The sequence below is a fragment of the Mustelus asterias genome, chromosome 5 (genome assembly GCF_964213995.1).
Source record: "Mustelus asterias chromosome 5, sMusAst1.hap1.1, whole genome shotgun sequence".
NCBI lineage: Eukaryota > Metazoa > Chordata > Chondrichthyes > Carcharhiniformes > Triakidae > Mustelus > Mustelus asterias.
In genome coordinates this window covers 119,641,874-119,664,598 of record NC_135805.1, presented here as the reverse complement: position 1 = coordinate 119,664,598, position 22,725 = coordinate 119,641,874, and the positions used below count along the sequence as shown (strand labels likewise).

At 42.0% G+C, this 22,725-nt stretch overlaps 1 protein-coding gene across 1 annotated transcript in view; it reads right to left on the bottom strand.

Annotated features, from left to right (window-relative positions):
- The window catches only part of csmd1b (CUB and Sushi multiple domains 1b), a 2,043,836-nt gene that overhangs the window by 193,171 nt on the left and 1,827,940 nt on the right, over nt 1–22,725 (bottom strand). Inside the window, exon 51 of the mRNA XM_078213588.1 lies at nt 15,934–16,122. Within this exon, the coding sequence (XP_078069714.1) occupies nt 15,934–16,122 (189 nt within the window). The remainder of the gene's footprint in view (nt 1–15,933; nt 16,123–22,725) is intronic.

Sequence of the window (22,725 nt, the reverse complement as noted above, 5' to 3'; positions counted from 1 at the left end):
GGCAACTAGGGACGAATGCTGGCCTAGCCAGTGACACCCACATTCTGTGAAAGGATAAAATAAAAAGGATCAACTCTGGTTGGAGTAATTGGAAGAAATGCACTGGAGTGTTATCTGTTAGAAAATTATTGCTGAAACTGAAAGGTAGAATCCACAAGACAGTTGTGAGCCTGGCCTTGTTATATAGTGCCGGAACATGGGTAACACCAGGAAGAGAGGAACAGTGACTGGATATGAATGAGTTGCAAATGTATGGAATAACAAGAAAGGGTAAGATCAGAAACCAGCAAATCAGGCAGTCAGTGAAGATTGAGGAAGAATTGCAGAAAATAGTGGAGAAGAGATTGAAGTAGTATAGTCATCTGCTGTGGAGAGAGAATATGTGGCTAAGGTAAAAGATGAAGGCAGGAGGAGAAGAGGCAAGCCCAAGATAAGCGGAAAGCTACGGTGGTCAGGCATATAAATGCAGTGGGATTGGGAGAAGAATGGGTGACTGACAGGAGGGTGATGAACTAGCATTGTGGCGGCCCCAAGTCAAAAGAAACAGCAACAGTCACCTGATTGTTAAATAGACTGCTAAGTATTAAGATTAGATCACTATGTTTAGTTCCAATTGTGTTTTTCCTACTCCACTGCCAGGCTCCATTGTGAAGGTTGAAAAGGGTGATCAATTCATTATCATCCACTCTCACCTGGTAATAGAAATTAGAGGCTGCGATTTTCCCAAAAATTGAATGCGTCATAATGATGAGAAAACTGGAGCGATCCATGTTAGTTTGTTCAGCGGGCCAGTTCTGGGAGGGGCACTGCCTAGGCATGCTGGTGAGTCCGGCTGCCCTCCTTCACACCCTACCCCCTTCATAGACACCCCCCCCTTCATAGACACTCCTCTTCACAAGCCCTCCCCATGTCACAACCACCTCGTCATGGCCCCTGCTCAGGACCCACCCCCACCCAGGCACCATCCCTTTGGCACTGCCAGTGTGCCAAGTGCACACTGCCAGGATGCGAGGTGACCACTGCCAGGTGACAGGTGGGCACAGCCATGTGGGCACTACCAGATAGGCACTGCCCAGCCATGGCCCCGACCACCCATGCCTTCAATTGACTCTGTGCCCCCAGTATGGCCATCATGTCTGGTCTCCGCAAGTGGAAACCAGTAGAGATTCTCGCCAGACTCGCGCCACACTCGAGGATCGGAAGATCCCAGGAGTAGGGAGAATCCAGCATTGAACAGGCTATGCATATTTAAATGCTACTTTAAATATGCTCATTGGCCCAGAGCTATTTCTGGGCCAGTAGAAAGGAAATGGAATGATTGCAGAGTATTTGGTGCCAGGTGTGAATCTGGTTTTCAGGCCACACACTATTTTCCCGGATCGTATGGTCTGCGTCAGGCACCCCCAAAATGTGTGTGTTAGCTTGACACTGCATTCCTCAATTGCACTGCTCTTCCCATTGTTCTTCAACCGTTTATTGAACCTTGGGGATAGAGACAAAAACATCTAAATCAAAATGAAAATAAAATAGGAACAGAAACCAAGCATTTAATAATTAATATTACAACAAAAGTAAAGAAAATATGAATGAGTTCTTCAGATATGTTTAATAAGCTCTCAATCCCTTTTCATACTTCAGAAGGCATGTATTTTCTTTCTTCTAATGATGAATTATATCACTCAGATACAAGATGATGGCTTCTCACTTCAGATAGAAATAGAAAACCTTAAACTTTGCAACTAATCTCTGGTATTCCCAGTATATTTGCATTGTAGTTGAGATCCTACTGCTGAGTTTCAGCAACAAACAAAATAAAATATTCATCTGAGGTTCCCTGTCATTTTGTCAAAGACGTTAACCAATTTATCGTCAATGGCTTAGATTCTTCTTAAAAATAGAAGGACAAAGGAACTTCATTTGACTGCGCATAAACATTTGTTGCCAATTCCCGTAGTGCGATTTCTGAATAAATAATACCCTGTAAGATTCCATGGACAAATGGTAAGAGGAATCATTTGGCATCTGAAAGTCAGGTTCACAATAGCACTGAGATCCTGACAAGGAGGTCCCAGTAGTTTCTGGACCAATACGCATTTTAATTAGTCACCGTCTTCAGGAATGAAGGTTTGTGCACGAGTTGTTCGAAAAAAATCTGAGAGTTGCGTTAACTCCACAATCTTTCTTCATAGCTCAGTTGCCTGGTCAGATACCTGATTTATATTAAACACACATTGTGGCAACAATAACAGCCTGCATTTATATAAAGCCTTTACCAGTTAATTAAGAAGGTAAATGGAATTTTGTCCTTTATTGCTAGAGGGATGGAGTTTAAAAACAGCAAGGTTACGTTGCAGCTGTATAAGGTGCTGGTGAGGCCACACCTGGAGTACTGTGTACAGTTTTGGTCTCCTTACTTGAGAAAGGATATAGTGGCACTGGAGGGGGTGCAGAGGAGATTCACTCGGTTGATTCCGGAGTTGAGAGGGTTGGCTTATGAGGAGAGACTGAAGAGACTGGGGCGATACTCATTGGAATTCAGAAAAATGAGGGGAGATCTTATAGAAACATACAAGATTATGAAGGGAATAGATAAGATAGAAGCAGGGAAGTTGTTTCCACTGGCGGGTGAAACTAGAACTAGGGGGCATAGCCTCAAAATAGGGGGAAGCAGATTTAGGACTGAGTTAAGGAGGAACTTCTTCACACAAACGGTTGTGAATCTGTGGAATTCCCTGTCCAGTGAAGCAGTTGAGGCTACCTCATTTAATGTTTTTAAGGCAAGGATAGATAAATTTTTGAACAGTAAAGGAATTAAGGGTTATGGTGAACGGGCGGATAAGTGGAGCTGAGTCTACAAAACGATCAGCCATGATCTTATTGAATGGCGGAGCAGACTCGAGGGGTCAGATGGCCTACTCCTGCTCCTAGTTCTTATGTTCTTATGTAACATTGAAAAATGTCCCACTGACCTTTGGGTATACCTCAGCTACAGGGACTGCAGTGGTTCAAGAAGGCGGTTCAGCACCACCTTCTCAAGGTCAAATAGGGATAGGCAATAAATGCTGGCAACAATGCCCACATTCTGTGTATGAATTTGCGTTAAAAGTTCATTCAAGTTTGCGAATGATGGAAGATAGGAGGCTGGCCATTAGGACATTGAATTCTTAAATTTCGAGATGACAATAAGTTTCAGCTCTAAAAGGCTTAACCTGTCTTCTGAGTGAGACATGAGACTGTCCTTTCAGGTGGTTGTAAAAGATCCCAAGATGCTATTTTGAAAAAGAGCAGAGGCCTTATCTCCGGTGTTCTGATCAATATTTACCCCTCAATCAATATGACTAAAACAGATTATCTTTTGATTATCACATGGCTGTTTGTGGAAGTTTACTGTGTGCAAATTGTCTCTTCATTATAACAGTCATTATACTTGTAAAGTACTTTCCTGGCTGATAAAAGCTTTGGAATGTCCTGACCATGAAAGGTGCTATCGAAATGCAAGTCTTTCTTTTCCTTCCTAAGGCAGGGACAGAGATAGAAAATATTCGAGTAAACACAAAGCCAGGAATTGTCAGAATGGTGTGTCATGTAAGAATCTGTTAGCCAATTGGTTAACATGAGGCTGAGTACAGCATTGCTTACACGGTCATCTAAGACTACTAACCATCCTGACTTGGAAATATATCAGCGTTCCTTCACTTTTGTTGGGTCAAAACCCTGGAACTCCTCCCTTACAGCACTATGGGTGAACCTACACCTTAGAGACTGCAGCAGTTCAAGAAGGCAGCTCACACCACCATAGGTAATTGGGGATGGGCAATAAATGCTTCATGGCCAGCAATGCCCACAGCCCATCAATTAATTTTTAAAAATTGCCAAAGGCCAGTACTAGTCTAGAGATGGGTAGCAATGTGTAAGGACCAAGTATGGGGTCCTGTACATAACTACTGTAAATATGAACATAGTTCAGTACTGTTCACAAAGGCTTCCTTGTAACTTAAACAAGGCTCTTTCATGGTGCCCAAGCAGTTTCCTTAAAGCACAGTGACAACAGAGTATACCATGGTAATAGAAATAGAATCCATCATCGTGCAACTCACAGTGAGGTGAAATGTTCTTCCTCACCCGTAGTGATTACTCTATGTTGATGCCAAAATGACTGGAATTGTGAATTGATAAGGAGGCAGTGATACCAACCTCACATCTTCTACATCAAGAACATCGATCTGCTTCACCAGTGAAACACAAGGATAGAGAAAAAACAGGGACAATGACAGAGAAGACAATTGGGTGAATGAAAGTCAAATTAGATATAGAAAAAGAAATAAAGAGGGGAAAGGAAGATGGTGAATTATGAGATGGGGAAAGAAATAAATCAGAAAATTAAAATAAATAAGCAGTATAAGAAGGTATAGTCACCAAATTATGTTATATTAGTCCTTGAGATGTTAATGAGCGAATGGTAGAGTAGCTATGTGAAATGTATAAATGTTCTTACTCATAATATTCTGAAAGAAACAATCTAATCGGCATTTCCGAGTTCCAAAACAGCTTTGAAACCTGAAAATAATGGTCATCATATTTTGACTGGTCACTTTCGGGATTCTATGGATTCCAAGTGCCAGCTCTGGGAAACATGGCATTCAGCATCTGGGTGATGCACTTGTGCCACCAGCAGATGCCTGAAGGCTAAGATCTGCACTCCCCTGCTGCACTGACTTTGACAGCCACTGGCAAAGCATGCACATCGGCTCCTCTTGGGGCAAGAGGACTGACCCCAGCGAGCTGTAAATGTCAGCGATGACCTGATGGGAAAGTCTAAGTCTCCTGAGGCATTGGTGCTCAATTGTGTCTGGGAAGTTTATCCTCTGCCTGTATATCCTGTCTTGAGGATGTCACCTCCTGTGTGTGAGCTGCATCCGTGCCTCATCCCATCTGTCCTTTGGTGCAGAAGGATTGGTGTTGCTCCTGATGATATTGGTGTAATTGATGCTGTTCCACTTGTTCCTCATCAGCAGTCCAAGACTGCATGCTGATATGAAGGTTAGCAGCAGGGGAGTGCAGATCCAAGGCATAAAAAGAACTTCAAACAAGGCAGAAGTGACTTCCAGTATATTAGAAATCACCTCCAAAGCAGTGAAAACATGCTCAGAACAAATCAAAGAAACATAGAATTATACAGTGTAAAAGAAGTCATTTGGCCCATTGAGTCTGCACCTGAATGCAAGAAACACCTGGCCTCTCACCTATTCCCATTTACCAGTACCTGGCCCATAGCCCTGAATGTTATCATGTGCCAAGCGCTCATCCAGGTACTTTTTAAAGGATGTGAGGCAACCCGCCTCCATCATCCTCCCAGGCAGTGCATTCCAGACAGTCACCATCCTCTGGATAAGAACGTTTTTCCTCACATCCCCGCTGAACCTCCTGCCCCTCACCTTGAACAGATGTCTCCCCGTGATTGACCCTTCAATTAAGGGGAACAGCTGCGTCTTCTCCACTCTGTACATGCCCCCTCATAATCTTGTACACCTCAATCAGGTCACCCCTCAGTCTTCTCTGCTCCAACAAAAACAACCCAAGCCTATCCAACCTCTCTTCATAACTTGAGTGTTCCATCCCAGGCATCATCCTGGTGAATCTCCTGCAAGCAAACACTTTTCACTTAGACAAACAAGCAGCTGTCGTTTTAAAGCCATTTTTGCCTATCAATCAATCAAGTCCGGCTGTCCTCGTACCTTGCTCAATCTACTGAGCTCCAGGAAGCCAGTGCATTCAGAGATAAAAACAGAATCCAGGGTTAAAGCTGCAGGTAATTCTCATTTTGCACCTGTAAATGTCAGACTGCCTTTCCCATGGGAATTTCCCACATGTTATCAAAGGCGCTTAATTAAAATGCATGACTCGATGGGTTCTTGGCAGCTTCTCCACAGTTGCTGATATTTTAACCTTCCACCTACAGAGAAACCTACCTGTCCTAATAGGTTAAAATTCAGACAGTCTCTTCAACAAATATATGTATATCCACTGTGCACATGATTGCTTCTATTATGTATAATATTCTGAAACTGTTTAGATATCTTGTATAGAACATCTTTTTCTCCGTTTAAGCAAACTGCAGTTCATATTTGCACTACTGATTATTTTAAAAGTCTGTAAAGGAAAAGCTTTGGAAGAATTCAAAAGGTAATTGCATTTTTTTTGTTCAGATCTGACTTCAGTATTTCATCAGCAACAGTAAAAATTCAGAGCAATGAATTTATTTTTTTCACTTTTTAAGCAAAGATACATTTATTCACAGTTTGACATTCACATATTTATTCATTCTGCAATGAAATTGGATTTTCGTGAGAACAGGTAGCATAAAATGTATGAAGGATCAGTGTCCTGTGTACCAGCTACGTTGATCAGTGTGGTATAAATGATGTTGTCACTTCAGTAAAATGAAGGCATGGCACATGGAATCAATCTTACTATCTAGGAGATGTCCAACCCGCTGCAATTACACAAACTTTGACCATGATGTCAAATTGAAATGAGTTCTTCCCAGCTGACTGAATCAGCTCTTCCAGTCTCTCAGAGAGATATGTCAATGTGTGATTGTTTTCTAGAAAGTGGGAAGGAAATTTCTCCTGTCTACTATGGAGAGTGAAACTGTAAGTGCACTTGCAAGAAACATAATTCTGACTTTCCTGCACATAGTGCCCAGAAAAAGGTCTTGGTTCCCACATCTTTATAGAGCATGCAGCACCAATCACTCCACAGTACATGTAAATGGGAGATGCAAGCACATCACCATCCTCTCCAAACACCAAGAGTTGTGATGCAAACCAACAGCAAACCAAAAGAGGGGCCATCTCTGAATTCCTCTATGTTACATGTACTTCCCTTGACCACAGTCAATAAGACACCTTGGTCTGGAAATATGGAAGATTGCTGCAGCTCTAGGTATAAAGACTACAACAAATGGGGTAGATCCTTTTGGTAGATTCCAGAATGGGACTGGCATTGTCCCACATTATAAACTACTACATAAGGTTTGGACTTATGGGAAAGGTGGCAGCATATTGGACTGCATTTGGTAGCAGTAAGTTGTGTTGCACAAGTGGTTGGTAGTGATCAGTCATATCAGAAAAGATCTGGAGGATCTAATCATGTTCAAAATGTCCTGTGGATTTGCAGCCGACATCAAACCAGTAAAAAAAATAATCAACTTGTGTCATTGAGGGGGATCTGGAGAAGTTAGTCAGGCGACAGAGAGGTAGCACATTTAATATGGAGAGCTACAAAGTTATCAGATTTGACAAAGGAAGGGTAGTATGGATTATATACTACATGGAAATATGTTTATAATATTACAATGGGAAAACAAAGAAATTGGTGCTGTTTGGGTAGATAGATCATTAAATTATCAGTACAGATTTCATAAGCAACTAGATAAATGCACAGAAAGTTGGGCGACAGTGTGATAGATAAGTCAAAATATATGATTGTAAAATTATATCTGTCTTGGTTTATTCTGCATATGGAGCAGTTTTGTCTTTCTATTTAAGGGAAAAGATAATGGGCTGAATTTTCGCATTCAAGACATGGAACAGGAATCAGATTAATTTTGGGTCAGAAACCATCTTCTGGTGAGAAACTGATTCAAGTTCACATTTCACAGGGTGAGTACTTAATCATATAGAGATCAAATTCCTGTCCAATTAGAGCCAGTGGGAATGGTACTGGAGACAGATCAAATGAAGTACGAGATTCATTTAGACTCCCCATTTCAGCTATCACCAAGGCTACTGCTTCCCAGAGAGAAAGTAGCTTGTGCCATTCCACTGCATCAAGGGCAAGTGAGATGGGCAGCCCCTTGCTTCATTGAAGCCAACCTGGATCTATTGCTGAAGGCCATGAGGGAGAGGAGGAAAGTCTGCTTCTCGGAAGATTACAGGAGGGAGCCAACCCATTGTAAAACAGGGGGACTTCCCTTTTTACTATAATCTCTCTTCACCTCCTCTGCCTCCTCCTTGCTCAACTTCTGTTCCTGTTCTTCCGCAATGAGTTGTTTCCTTCCAAGGCCTCAGCTTCCTCAAGATCTACACCTCTCTAAGGGGCCATATTATGATGAGCACAGCAGAACACCTCAATGATGAAGACCCTTGCAGGAATGTATTGCAGAACACCACCTCAGCAGCTCAGGCAATGGAATTGCATTTTCAGAAGCCCAGTGGCTGGCTGAATGTGCGTCTTACTGAGCAGTTGACATTGGTTGTGTTGCTTGGTCTGGGACGAGTTGCTATGGTTTGAAGGGATTTTCTTTGTCCCTTAGGATCTATCCACGTACTGTGTGAGTTGTAGTGAAGATCAGAAGTAGTGTGGACTGGCAGAGGCTGAAAACTTCATGGCAGCCGATGGGAGAGCATGCACACGGAGGAATATCTTGTGGCTGGACTGGTTGGATATTGAGGGATTGGAAGTCCTTCCTGTTGATGGATCCCACCAGCTGGTCACTGGGTGTCTTGATGGTCACATGGGTACAATGAATGATTCCCTGCGCCTGGAGGAATCCAGTGACGGAAGAGAAACCTGATTCCCTCTGTCCCCGAAGGCTGCATCTGCTGTGAAATGAATGTACTCATCCAGCTCTGGTAAAGAGGACATTAATGACCAGCAGGATGCAGTGTGAGATGCCACTAAGTTTTGCAGCTGATCATTTGAATGAGCCAGAAGCAAAGACGTTCAAGACATGCAATGCCATCCAGTGCAATGTGATGTAGGGTCTTCAGCAACATGGTACAATCACCTTTCTGGACAGTCACAGTCCAAAGCAGGGAGAGAGAAAGTGGGGAACTACAGGACTGTTAGTCTGACATCAGTCGGCAGACAAATGCTAGAATCTATTATAAAGGATGTGATAACTGAACACTTAGAAAATAATGGCTGGATTGGGCATAGTCAACATGGATTTACAAAAGAGAAATCATTCCAACAAGCCTGTTGAGACTTTTGAAGATGTAACTAGCAGAATACATAAGGGGAAAACAGGTGGCTGTGGTGTAGTTAGATTTTCAACAGGCTTTCAATCGAGTTCCACATTGGAAGCAAAATTAGAACACAGGGCATTGGGGATAACATACTGGCATGGATTAAGAATTGGTTAACAGACGGAAAGCAAAGAGTAGGAATAAATAGGTCATTCTCAGGTTGTCTGACTGTGACCCACAAGGATCAGTGCTTGGGCCCCAGCTATTCACAATCTGTTTTAGTGATTTGGATGTGAGGAACAAATGTAATATTTCCAAGTTTGCTGATGACATACAATTAGGTCGAAATGCGAGTTGTGAGGGGTGTGCAAAGAGGCTTCAAGGGGATTTAGACAGACTGAATGGATGGACAACGTAGCAGATGGAATATAATGCAGAAAAAAATGTGAAGTTATCCACTTCAGTAAGAAAAAACAGAAATGCAGAGTATTTCTTAAATAGTGGGAGACTGGAAAGTGTTGATGTCAAAGGGACTTGTGTGTCCTTGTTCATAAGTCACTGAAAGCTAACATGAAGATGAAACAAGCAGTTAGGAAGGCAAATGGTATGTTGGCCTTTATTGCAAAAGGATGTGAATACAGGAGTAAAGAGGACTTGCTGCAATTGTATAGATGAGACCACACTTGGAGTATCATGTAAAGCTCTGGTCTCCTAACCTATTGGAAAAATATACTTGCTATGGAAGGAGTGCAATGATGGTTCACCAGACTGATTTCTGGGATGGGTAGATTGTCCTTTGAGGAGAGATTGAGGAGACTGGGCCTATGTTCTCTAGAGTGTAGAAGAACGACAGGTGATCTCATTGAAGCATACACAATTCTTACAAGGATGTAGGAAGGATGTTTCCCCTGGTTGGGCAAGTTAAAACCAGAGGACAGAATCTCAGAGGAAGAGGTAGTCCACTTAGGATTGAGATGAGAAGGAGGCTCTTCACTCAGATGCTGTTGAATGTTGGAAATCTCTACCTCAGGGGCCTGTGGAGGCTCAGTCATTCAGTATATTCAGGATAAAGATTTCTTGATATTAAAGATATCAAGGGATATGGGGAAATGGCACTGATGGCGGGTGGCACAGTGGTAGCACTGCTGCCTCACATTGTCAGAGACCCAGGTTCAACTGCAGCCTTGGTTAACTGTCTGTGTGGAGTTTGCACATTCTCCCTGTGTCTGCATGGGTTTCTTCCAGGTGCTCTGGTTTCCTCCCACAGTCCAAAGATGTGCAAGTTAGGTGGATTTGCCTTGCTAAATTGACCCTTGGTGTCTCAAGATTAATAGGGTAAATATGTGGGGTTATGGGTGGGGTCTGGGTAAGATGATGTCGGAGAGTCAGTGTAGACTCAAAGGGCCAAATGGCCTCCCTCTGCACTATAGGAATTCTATGATACCATGTAGAAATCAGCCATGATCTATGGTGGAGCAGGCTTGAGGGGCCAAATGGCCTCCTCCTACTCCCATTTGCTATGTTACTATGGGTCTCAATCATCTCCAGATAGCTTTGTCTTCAGTGGTAGATCTTGTGTGCTGCCTGATTGTCCTTGGCATCCTTGCTGCCTCCTCTTCTGCCCTCACAGTGCCAATGGGGGTGTTAACTCCCATTTAATAACTGATTGCTGAGTGCCCACTATCCCAACCACATTTACTAAATGCTGAGTCTCCCTTTATCCCTTATGGGGCCGGGGTGATCCTCTGGGCCAGCCATAACTGGCTCCATACTTTGTATTCTTCTCCCTTCAACAGCTCGGCAACAAATCCTCCTGAAATCTATTGCACCCCTTCAAATTTCCACCCTCCTTGTCCACTTAGCTTTTCAACTCATTAAATTGACCTCAATGGGGATGAGAGTGGGATTCCTTTCTGACATCTCCTCACACTGATGAACGGGTGAACTGATACAGGTATAAATAAGCATTTCAGATTGAAGAGTTTGAGAAAGTCTCAAATATGTTTTTCTGCTGTATACAAAATTCAGAACAAGGGATAATAGTTTCAACTTAAGGATGACAAAATGAAATGGTAAATGCAGGTAACTTTTTCCGCAAAGTGAGATATATGGAACAGAAAAATATGTGACATGAGCTCATTCTTCACAATCCTTCGTCTTCTGGATTTCTACTGTGACTCTGCAGCTGAAGTCACACAAGCTATAGAGAGGGAAAATTAACGAGGGGGAGCTAGGTTGGTGTGAGGTCAAAGATCGTCCAGTCGGTTTGACTGAAGTCTGGCTGCGGGTGCTGTCGGGCCAGAGAGGGAGCCTTATACAGCAAACTCAGAAATGGAGCAGCAGAGAAAAGCACCTCTGCAATTGGAAACCACATGTTAATCTCAGCGAGAAAAAATGATCGTCAGAGTTTGGAAATGCAATCTACTGATATACCAACACATTGCAGCATGGAAAGGTGAGACCCACTGTTCTCTACACAAATGAGTGACTATTTTTTGTTGGGATGTGGGCATGATTGGCAACACTAACATGTATTCCCTCTTCCTAATTTCCCTTGAGAAGGCAGTGGTGAGCACCCACAGTGCTGTTGATTCAGCAGCAGTAAAAGAACAGCAATAGAGCTCTAAGTCCCATGTGCCTGCTGCACTTGTCCTTCGAGGTGGTAGAAGTTGTGGATTTTAAGGAGCTATCAAAGGAATCTGGGCGAGTTGCTGTAGTGCACCTTGTAGATGGTACACACTGCTGCCACTGTGTGCCAGCGGTGGAGGGAGTGCAGGTTGTGGCTGAGGTGTCAATCAAGTGGGCTGATTTCTCCTGGATGGTGTCGAGATTCTTGAGTATTGTTGGAGATGTGCACTCAGCCAGGCAAGTGGAGACTATTCCACCACACTTCTGACTTGTGCTTGCAAATGGCGAACAGGCTTTCAGAAGTGAGGTGGTGAGAGATTCACGACTGAATCATAAACCTTCCCCCTGCTCTTGGGCCCACAAGTATTTATGTGACAGGTTTGGTTAAGTCATTTTCATATCAGTTTCTTAGTTCAGTTATCAGGAAAGATATAAAAAGAAAGGTAAAAAATAGACTCCAGAGTGATCAACCCTGATCAGTCCATCTCCCAGGCAACAAATGACATTAAGAGAGGTACAAACGGTTAACCACAATGAGGATGGGTCAACTAAAAACAGAAAGAGAAGAAAAGGTAGCTTAAGCTAGCTTTAGCGACGTCACAATGAATGCAATGATACTATTTACAGAAATATTCTACTGTAAGCCTGTTGATGAACTAAGGACAATGTGAGTGGCAGTAACTTTGGTGGACACAAGGTGGCAGCATAGGAACACCGCACCAAAAGAGTTGTTTGCTTTTCAAAATGGATCGCACATTTACCAAAAATAGCCACTGCTGCTATTTACAGCAAAATTTCACAGTGCAAGACTAAATAAATCTCAACTTCAGTTGAATGCAATAAAATGACATGAATTGTAAATGTGATAAAATTACATGAATTTTCTGACAAGGTAGGAGATTCAAAAAACAAGCTCAATGCTACAAAAATCAATCTTTACTATCACATGGGGAGTCTTTAATACATATATGAAGTTTACTCGAATGGTAAGAGTTGTAGATTAGAAACAGATCTCTGTATGTTCCAGGAACATACCCATCATGAACCATGTTTGACACCTTCCTGAGTAATGAAGTAAAATTGTGCTGACAAATACCAATGCAATGAATCAGCAAAGATGGTGGACTGTGAATGAGACTTTCAAGTTCAGGGCAATCTTAAGAACATGAACACCACAGTGCAGAAATTCAGATCAGTGAGGTTCATCTGCAAGTATGTAACATGTTCATACAATATTCCTGTTCGTGAATTTAGTGGACGTGAATTCCCGGTCTCTGAAGTTTATTTATTCGTGTCACAAGTAGGCTTACATTAATACTGCAATGAAGTTACTAGGAAAATCCCTTAGTCGTTACACTCCACCGCCTGTCAGGGTACACTGAGGGAGAATTTAGCATGTCCAATACACCTAATCAGGATCCCTTTTGGGAGGAAACCAGTGAACCAGGAGGAAACCTACGCAGACACAGGAGAACGTGCAGACTCCGCACACACACTGACCTAAGCTGGGAATCGAACCCGGGTCCCTGGCACTATGAGGCTGCAGTGCTAACCATTGTGCCACCATGCCACTCAGTTCTGCCAGTGCTGGACAATTTTCCTGCTCGCTACACTTTTATCACATCAGTAACTGCAAGGGTGAAATCTCATCTAGTCTCGTTTGTTGCTTTCTAACTTGTGCCTTCAGTCAGGGACTAGGATTAGGTTTGAATTTTGATCCTTGGAATGGTTCTCCAGTTCTGCCACTCATCCTATCCCTTACCACCGTGATCCTGGCCCACAATCTCATTGGCAGCCAAGGTAGCTCGACATTAGCCAGCCTGAATTCGGGAGTTATACTGGGATCCCGATTTGACACCTCACAGCCAACTGCCCAGTGTCAATGAGGCCTCAAAATGGTGGCAATCTCTTCAACTGTAGATCTAGGTGATCAGGAAGCACTTATCCATCAGCTGGTCTGCCAAAAGTGAACATTGAACCCTGTAAGCTCTAAATCTCACTCCTTTTCCTCTAGTCTCCACTCTGGTTTGTTTCTACTCTCTTCAACATGTCTCCCATCCTCCATTACATGTGAATGTCCATTCTCTTTTGGTGTGCCTCCCTCTGTTTCTATATATTGCTCATTGTCAGATAATGGATCATATTTTGTTGTAGCGGAGCACCTAACAAAGTTTGCCTTGATTTAGATTTGCCTTTTCCCTTCGGTGCCAGTCACTTTTCTGCATGGCAGGCTGTCGCAGGTCCGAACTGCGAAGGGTGCAGTGAAGGAAACGGGGTATCTGAGCAAATGGGCCAATGAACAATGTGATCTCATTAACCAATGAGGTTTGTGAAATTCACAGCAGAAAGGCTGAGAGGGCATTAAGGGTGAGTTTGAAGGCATTACAAGTCAAGTAAGAAATACAAGTAAAGGGAGGGAAAGAAAGATTGGATACAAAGTCAACAAAATAATGAAATGAATAAAATACAAATTTTGCACCTTTATCATTTCTATCAACAACTAAAATCTTAAGGATTGAGATGACACAGTTGGAGTCATTAACTTTCAGCACCGCAAAGGTCGCTGGGCAGGAATTAGCAGTTATCAAAATATTTAAAAGGATACAGCGATTGGAGTGGGCAAGGCTAATCTTTCCATGTTAAGATTAGTTTGTATTTACTTCACAGACCCAGCACCTTTGCACAATTTGATGCATTTCAATGCTTAAACAGTCAGAAAGGCTTCATGTTTGGGAAGCTAACTGCTGAGTGCCACGTCTCTCTGTCGGCAATCGTTGGATTTCTACATTTAAGCATGCAACTTTCCTTCGTCCCAAGTTGCTATACAATTTGCTCATGAATAATTTGGAAAGCCATTTGCTCCAACTTTATCTTAACAATACATTCTGGGTCAGCCACTCCATACTTGGTGTCCTGCCAGGAAAGAGGTCACCCTGAGTGCCACGTATATGTCTGTGGGCATATATATATATATATATATATGTTCAATATTGACCTGTCGGTTGGTCAGGAAGAGGGAGAATAAGCCATGCAGCAATAATGACACAAACATGTCAAGGTTCAGGTGTTGCATGCTCTCTTTCATTTACCATTAATAGCAAAAGCCCAAGTTCAGGGTAAGATATTTCCAGCTATGCAAATAAGAGAAGTATCAGATGCATTGATTGGCTGGCATTACAATCACAGGTGAGTCTTGTTGCTAAGGTTTGGGCAATGTTAGGTTAGGAGGGAGAAGGGTGGCCAGGCTGAAGACAAAGATGCAAGATCCTCATGCACTGCAAGTGTGGGTAGCAGTCAAAATCAGTGCGGAGGCAAACAACAGCAGGAAGGCAAAAGGAATAATGAGAGGCAGCTTGATACAGAATTGTCACTGTATTGCTGCTTAAGGGTATTGATGCACGAGTTCAACATTACAATTAGCTCTTTTTGAGCAGCTTATTATTTTATATAAGTGCCTATGAAACATAGTAATTAAAAGATATCATTATTGACCTAACATAATGATTGCAATATTAAGAGGCGTCTTAGCAGTTAAATGCTAAAAAGAAATACTCCTTCTGTAAGTTTAGGATTTTGTTTGTGTTGCTGAAGCAATTATGAAAAGCACCAGCAATAATCTTTAGAGCATCTGTTTGGCTCCAAATTTATGGTTTGGGTCTTTAAGTGGTTGAAAAGAATGACGGAGGTCTCAAGTTTAGGATTTGATTCATTAAACTGCATTCATAAGCCTTATGGTTTTACAATAATGTTGAGTCTATTTCTTTCAATTTAACATTGTTTGAATTGAAATTATGAAAGTAGAAACCCATTTCTATTTCATTAAACTGTGTAATTTGTCTATTAAATAATTCATTGTTTTAGCAAAAACAGGATTTGAGACTAACAGGAATAAACTGTTCTCCCCCATTTGAGCAGAAAGGAAACTATCAAAAAGATGGGCAGAAATAACAGTATCAGTGTACTGATAAAGGTCATTAATATGAGCACAGAATAAATACTGCATAGCAAGTATCTAACACACCAATGGATTCACAGCATTTTGAATAAAAACATGTTTGGGATGATTGTGCCCAAACAACAAATAGCTGCAAGCAAACTATGACTTACTTGGCACACCTTGTCACTCAAACAACCACAAGTGATAGAAAATGTCAAAGCATTGTATTCAATAAGCGGCACTTGACAATATTAGTCAATGGTACACAAATAAAAGGTAACAAAAATAGGGGCATGTCTATTTAACATAGTCTAAAATCCAAAAGGGAAAATGCCATTTCAGTACATTGAGAATGGAATTATCTACTTATTGATATTCACCATTATTCGTTCTTACCTTGACAAAGTGGGCTGGCAGCATCCCACTGATACATGCCATTCGGAAACCGTCTACAGGTGGCATTACTCCGACCGACCAACCGGTACCCAGCTTTACAATAGAACCTCACCACGCTGTTGAGAGCGCCGACTGTCTTGTTCAACACTCCGCCATTCAAAGGGACACTGTTCAAGCTGCAATAGGAAGCTGGAAGCACAAAAAATGGTTTCTTCGTTGAATTTGAATACTCACAATTCAACAAAAATAAATCTCAAGAGAAAATATAATTGTTGATGGAAATCTTAAATAAGAGATGCTGGTGACCATACTACTTGTTAAATTCTGTTCCCCCCATCCCGACTAACAAAGTCCTCAAGACAGATATAATGTACACCATATCATCACAAATTATCTATTCAATTGAGTAACAAAAGTTTTCAATCTGGGAGAATCCTATTGAAGAGTTACTGATTTTTTGATATGCTGAAAATTCAAAAATACACTTGTCAGATTGTTCTGGAAGGCAATGGAATTTTGAAAGAGTGTATGTAACAATTGGTGAGTACCTTTAAAACAGCCATTTTTCCAAAACTTGCTGGCAATTCTGATGTTAGGTTTTTGAATGCAAACTGACTGATGCGAGTCTTATCTTGTTTGGTATGAAAACGCTACGAGCTATTAAAAAGCTCTGAGCCGCTGTGAAGATCTATATCATGAAGAGCTGCAAGGTATCCCACAGACATGGTAAACTGTGGAGACATAGGCTGCATTTATCCTGCTCTATAGGGTTCACACTATTTGAAATGGTGGATGTTACTGTGAGCAGATGAGTCATTTTGAGACTATTATCATGTCATGGTTCATCATGAAGTAGTAAGAGCCATGGGGTCATTATGGAGCAAGATAACTTATTATAAAGTGTTTCAAACCGTATAAAGAACTGCAACATTATGAAGTCAAGAGATGTTAATCACTATGAAACAATTGTGCCCTAAATGTGTGGGATCTGTAGGTAATGATTTACTTAGAACTTCTAAAAAAAGGCTTTTTATACTCAGCAGGCAATTGATAATTATGCAGCGTAATCTCTTGCATGAAAATTGAAACTGGAGTTAAATCTTAATACGTGCACACTAACACACAAATGCAAGTGAACACACGCGTACACACACACGGGGTGGGCTTACTATCTGATTGGAGATAATAATCAGATCTTACTAATTACTGGTAGGATCTGATTACTATCCTAGTAATCCTAAGCAAGCGAGCTCCTGATGCTGAAAGCCAATAGGAAGCCTTTCAACACTTGGAAATCCACTGGAAAAGCAAGTTTAATTTGTTATTTTTAAATTGCCACAGCTGCCTGACTGATCCTGGAGGATGTCTTTGATAGAGGGATAGAGAGGAGGTTCTGTGGCAACAAGAGAGACTCACAGATGGTATGTTGCCTCCCGGAAGCCAGGGTCTCGGACTGTGTCTTCAGGATTCTAAAGGGGGAGGGGGAACAGTCACAAGTCGTGGTGCACATCAGCACCAAAGACATAGGTAAGAGAAGGGACGGGGATTTAAAACAGGAATTCAGAGAGCTAGTTCGCCAATTTGTACAATCTGCACATTGCATTCCCCAATGTGACAGATTTAATATGGCTTTTGACCTTCTTCAAAACCAAGAAAATGTCTCAAGCTCATTTCATCCTCAGCAGTAGACATGCGGTCGGTTGAAATATTTCTCGTCTTGTTGGGAGGGGTGGGGCCTAGAGTGTGCAGCTTTCCGGAGTGACACAGCTGACAAGAGTGGATTGTTCTCACAACTCTTCTGCCTTTCTCCACTGCAATGGACGATGGTGCAAGCACAGTTGCCTGGATGGGTGCGGAACAAAAATAATATGAACTGAACCTTGGCTGTTGAATTTATTCTCAGCAACAAGGGAAAAATCTCAAGCTCAATGGCTGCAAAGAAACAAATGAAGGGCTCATTTCTGAATTTGTTATAACATTTTGAATTTGAAATCATTTAAATTATTTAGAAATAATTAGAAGTTTTAATTGTTCGCTTTGGCCCTGATTTAATATCTTATATCGCCAGCAGTCAGACTTATCATGGTTCTGACATTATAAATGTTCATGTAAGCCAAACCTACAGAGACGCTGTGGGCAGAATTTTCCAGCAGTGATTAAGAGTGCTTTTAGCTGTAAAAGTCTCCTGACAAACATGTTCTGCAGTACTTGTATATGCAGAGTGGCTGATGTCAGCTCACCAAGTACTCACTCATCTCATTCAAGTGCAGTAATGTCTAATCAGAAGACTGAATCCAGGTTTTCTTCACACAGGACATAATGGCAAGCTTCATAACATGAACAGTTTCTGCATGACTTTGCCAACTTTAGTTCAATCAGTACTCCTTATCCTGGACTTTCAAGAAATGCCACTTTTTAAAAAACATCTTTTCAGAACCATAATGACATCCGTGGACAACATCCGTTTACAAGGAACTTTGTTTGCGTTCTCAGTGTAGGCAACTGTCAAAAGAGTCAGAGGTGAGACGGGAGAATTTTTTGTTATTTCTAATTTGAGTGAATTTAAAAACAAATTCTTTCCTTGAAAGTATGTCGCTGGTAAGACAAATATTTGTTGCCTATCCCTAATTATCCTTGAACTGAGCGACTTGGTAGGTAATTTCATTGCTATAGGTCTAGATCACATATAGGCCAGACCAGGTCGGGATGGCTGATTACCTTCCTTAAAGGACATTCATGAAGCAGATGGACTTTATATCAATCAATGATAGTTTCATGGTCATCATGAGGCCAGTTTATAATTCCAGAATGATCAATTAATCAAACTCAAATTACACCAGCTGTCATGGCAGGATTTGAACCCAGTCGCCAGAGCATGAGGCTGGGTCTCTGAATATTTAGTGCAGTGACATTATCATTAAACCATTGCCTCCCCCAATATTCGCCTCATCTCTCAGACTGCCGATTTCCACTTCTGTAACATTGCCTGACTTTGTCTAGTCTTAGTGCATCGGCTGATGAAACCCTCATTCATGGCTTTGTTACCGCTACACTTGACTAGTACACTTCTGGCTTGTCTCACACATTCTACGTTCTTTAAAGTTGCAGGTCATCCAAAATTCTGTCTTAATTTGCAGCAAATCCCATTCCTCTTCACCCCTGTTTTTGCTGACTTATATTGGATCCCCTTCAGTCTACAAGGTCTTGATGTTAAAATTCTTCTTGTTTTCAGATTGCTCCATGGCCTGTGCCTCCCTATCTCTGTTATATCCTCCTGCCCCACAGCAATCCAGGTCATCTGCATTCATTGTCTTCTGGCCTCTGGACCATTCCTGATTTTAATCATTCAATTGGTAGCTGCACCTTTAGTTGTTTATAGGCCCAAGCTCTGGAATTCCCTTCCAATAACTATCTGCCTTTTTACCATATTTTGCTCATTTATAAACCACCCCTTTGAACAAGGTTTTGGATATCACTGCATGTGGACTCGGTGTCATATTTTGTTTTATAATGTCCCTGTGAAGCACTTGAGAGTTTTATTACATTAAAGACATGATATAAATATAAGCTGTTGTTGGCATAACAATATTACTAATCCAGTCTATGTCCAATGTCCATAACAACCTTCCCCAAATTCGAAGTCTCCCTTACCAATCCCCACACTGATTATGATTTTTTAAAAATCAAATGACAATTTGAGGGGCTAAACTGATGAATACTGAAGCCGTTGTGAAGAAACGATAAGCCGTCCATCGGGCAAGCCCACTGCAAACACCCTCCAGGAAATCATCTTATGATCAAAGAACAAAGAAAATTACAGCACAGGAACAGGCCCTTCGGCCCTCCAAGCCTGCACCGACCATGCCACCCGACTGTACTAAAACCCCCAACTCTTCCGGGGACCATATCCCTCTATTCCCATCCTATCCATGTATTTGTCAGGATGCCCCTTAAAAGTCACCATCGTATCTACTTCCACTACCTCCTTCGGCAGCAAGTTCCAGGCACCCACCCCCTCTGTGTAAAAAAAACTTGCCTCGTACATCTTCTTTAAACCTTGCTCCTCACACCTTAAACCTATGCCCCCTAGTAATTGTCTCTTCCACCCTGGGAAAAAGCTTCTGACTATCCACTCTGTCCATGCCCCTCATAACCTTGTAGACTACTATCAGGTTGCCCCTCAACCTCCGTTGTTCCAGTGAGAACAAAACTAAGTTTCTTCAACTTCTCCTCATAGCTAATGCCCTTTATACCGGGCAACATCTTGGTAAATCTTTTCTGTACCCTCTCCAAAGCCTCCACATCCTTCCAGTAGTGTGGCAACCAGAATTGAACACTATATTCCAAGTGCGGCCGAACTAAGGTTCTATAAAGCTGCAACATGACTTGCCAATTTTTAAACTCAATGCTCCAACCGATGAAGGCAAGCATGCCGTATGCCTTCTTGACTGTCTTCTCCACCTGCGTTGCCACTTTCAGTGACCTGTGTAATGTACACCCAGATCCCTCTGCCTGGGTCTACATTTACATTTGTCTGGATTAAACTCCATCTGCCATCTCTCCGCCCAAGCCTCCAACTGATCTATATCCTGCTGTATCCTCTGCTGGTCCTCATCGCTATCTGCAAATCCACCAACCTTTGTGTCATCCGCAAACTTACTAATCATTTTCCTCCAAATCATTTATATATATTACAAACAGCAAAGTTCCCAGCACAGATCCCTGAAGAATGCCACTTGTCACAGCCCTCCATTCAGAAACGCACACTTCCACTGCTACCCTCTGTCTTCTATGACCAAGCCAGTTCTGTATCCACCTCGCCAGCTCACCTCTGATCCCATGCGACTTCACCTTCTGCACCAGTCTGCCATGAGGGACCTTGTCAAAGGCCTTACTGAAGTCCATGTGGACAACATCCACTGCTCTACCCTCGATCATCTTTGTCACTTCCTCGAAAAACTCAATCAAGTTAGTGAAACATGACCTCCCCTTCACAAAACCATGTTGCCTCTCGCTAATATGTCCACTTATTTCCAAGTGGGAGTAAATCCTGTCTCGAAGAATCCTCTCCAATAATTTCCCTACCACTGACGTAAGGCTCAGCACAGGAAAAATACTGGATTCATACAGATTTCAGAGACTAAGGCTGGAATTTTACCGGCATGCCCGCCCCGATTCCGGGGGCAGGCGAGGCTCGGAAAACTGCATTCTCTGTTGGGATCGTACGAACCTCGGGTGGACGTTCTGGTAAAATTCTGCTCTAAATCTTGCATGATAAATAGTAAATCCTTATACCTTATATGAAGTAGACCTTTCTCTACACCCTAGCAATGACTGTAACACTACATTCTGAACCCTCTCCTTTCCTTCTCCCCTATGTACTCTATGAACTTAATGCTTTGTCTGTACTGCGCACAAGAAACAATACTTTTCCCTGTATCCCAATACATGGAACAATAATAAATCAAATCACAAAAGTAAATCAGGCAGTTTTAGATTTACACTTTAAAATGTCCAATTGAAGAATTGGTGCAATGTTCGAAAAGAACAGTGACCGAATCAATCACAAATCGCACTATATCCGTATCACTCATTTAAATTCAATGTCGCCTTTCATAAGATTTTCTGGTGAAGTACATTGTGCCCATGTCCCAGCAAATGTGGCTCTGCTGTTTGTTCCAGTTCAATCGGAAAATCAGTCCTCCAAGTTTGGTGGGATTTGTAAGCAGTTTCCATGAATATATTTCGAGTGATAGGTGCTTCCACACACAGGTCATTCTTTTTTGTATGGAGAGCTTTTATGAGATTCCCCTCCCCACACCGGCAGACTGCTCTTTATGGGGTGGGGGCTGCTGGTGATTAAACGAAGGTGTCCGGCCTTCTCAGAGAATTAAAGCCCATTAAATTAAAAAAAACTCAAGCTATCTCTGATGGTTCTGATGAAATGCCATTGACCTGAAAGTATTAACTCTGTCCACAGACCTGCTGAGTATTTCCAACAGTTTCTGTTTTAATCCCAGAGAGGAAAACACCTGAAATTGCAACAAGGCAATAAGCTTTGCATCCATCTCTTTATGAAACTGGTTAGCTGGCAGCACTGTCAGCAGTCTGTGTGGCAAGTGATCAATATCAGTCTGCTCTCACTTGTTCAGCACAAAATGTGTCCTCTTCAGTCCTTCGTCCTTATGTTAACTCAACATCAATAGGTTAAGAAAAATCATAATCATAGCCAAAGGTAGCATGAGGTCACTGAAGAACACAACGATAAGAAGGACAGATCGACAGATTGTAGAAAACAAATCAGAGAGAGAAAAGACTTGCACAGCTTATTTCAGTAAATGGTTCAAAGCTGTACTAAGAGTTCCTGACCTTGTTAATAACTAAATGATTCGGAGGTGCATTTGGGGGCTGGGGAATGGGTGTGATACCCAGAGGAAGTTCCAGCATTAGCAGTCTGTGGTATTTTAATGCAAACTCTTAATTACAACAGAGCATCTGGGGTTGACATTGCATGTGTGATTGCAGGCATTACCATTTCCGCATCCTAAACCATTACACGCCTCACCTTAAGAGTCACCTTCACCAAAATCATTGTACTCATCAGGTGAACACATGCCATTATGTCACTCATGTGTCCTTTCTCTCCTTGCAAAAATGAGTGGAGACAAATAGGGAAAGAGAGATGGAAAAAACGAGAACAGTCACAGATTCTCCACAAATTTTCTAGTTAACATCTGTAGAGGTGGAAGAGCTGAAGATTAGTGGCAATCCAGTGTATCTGATCATTAGAGA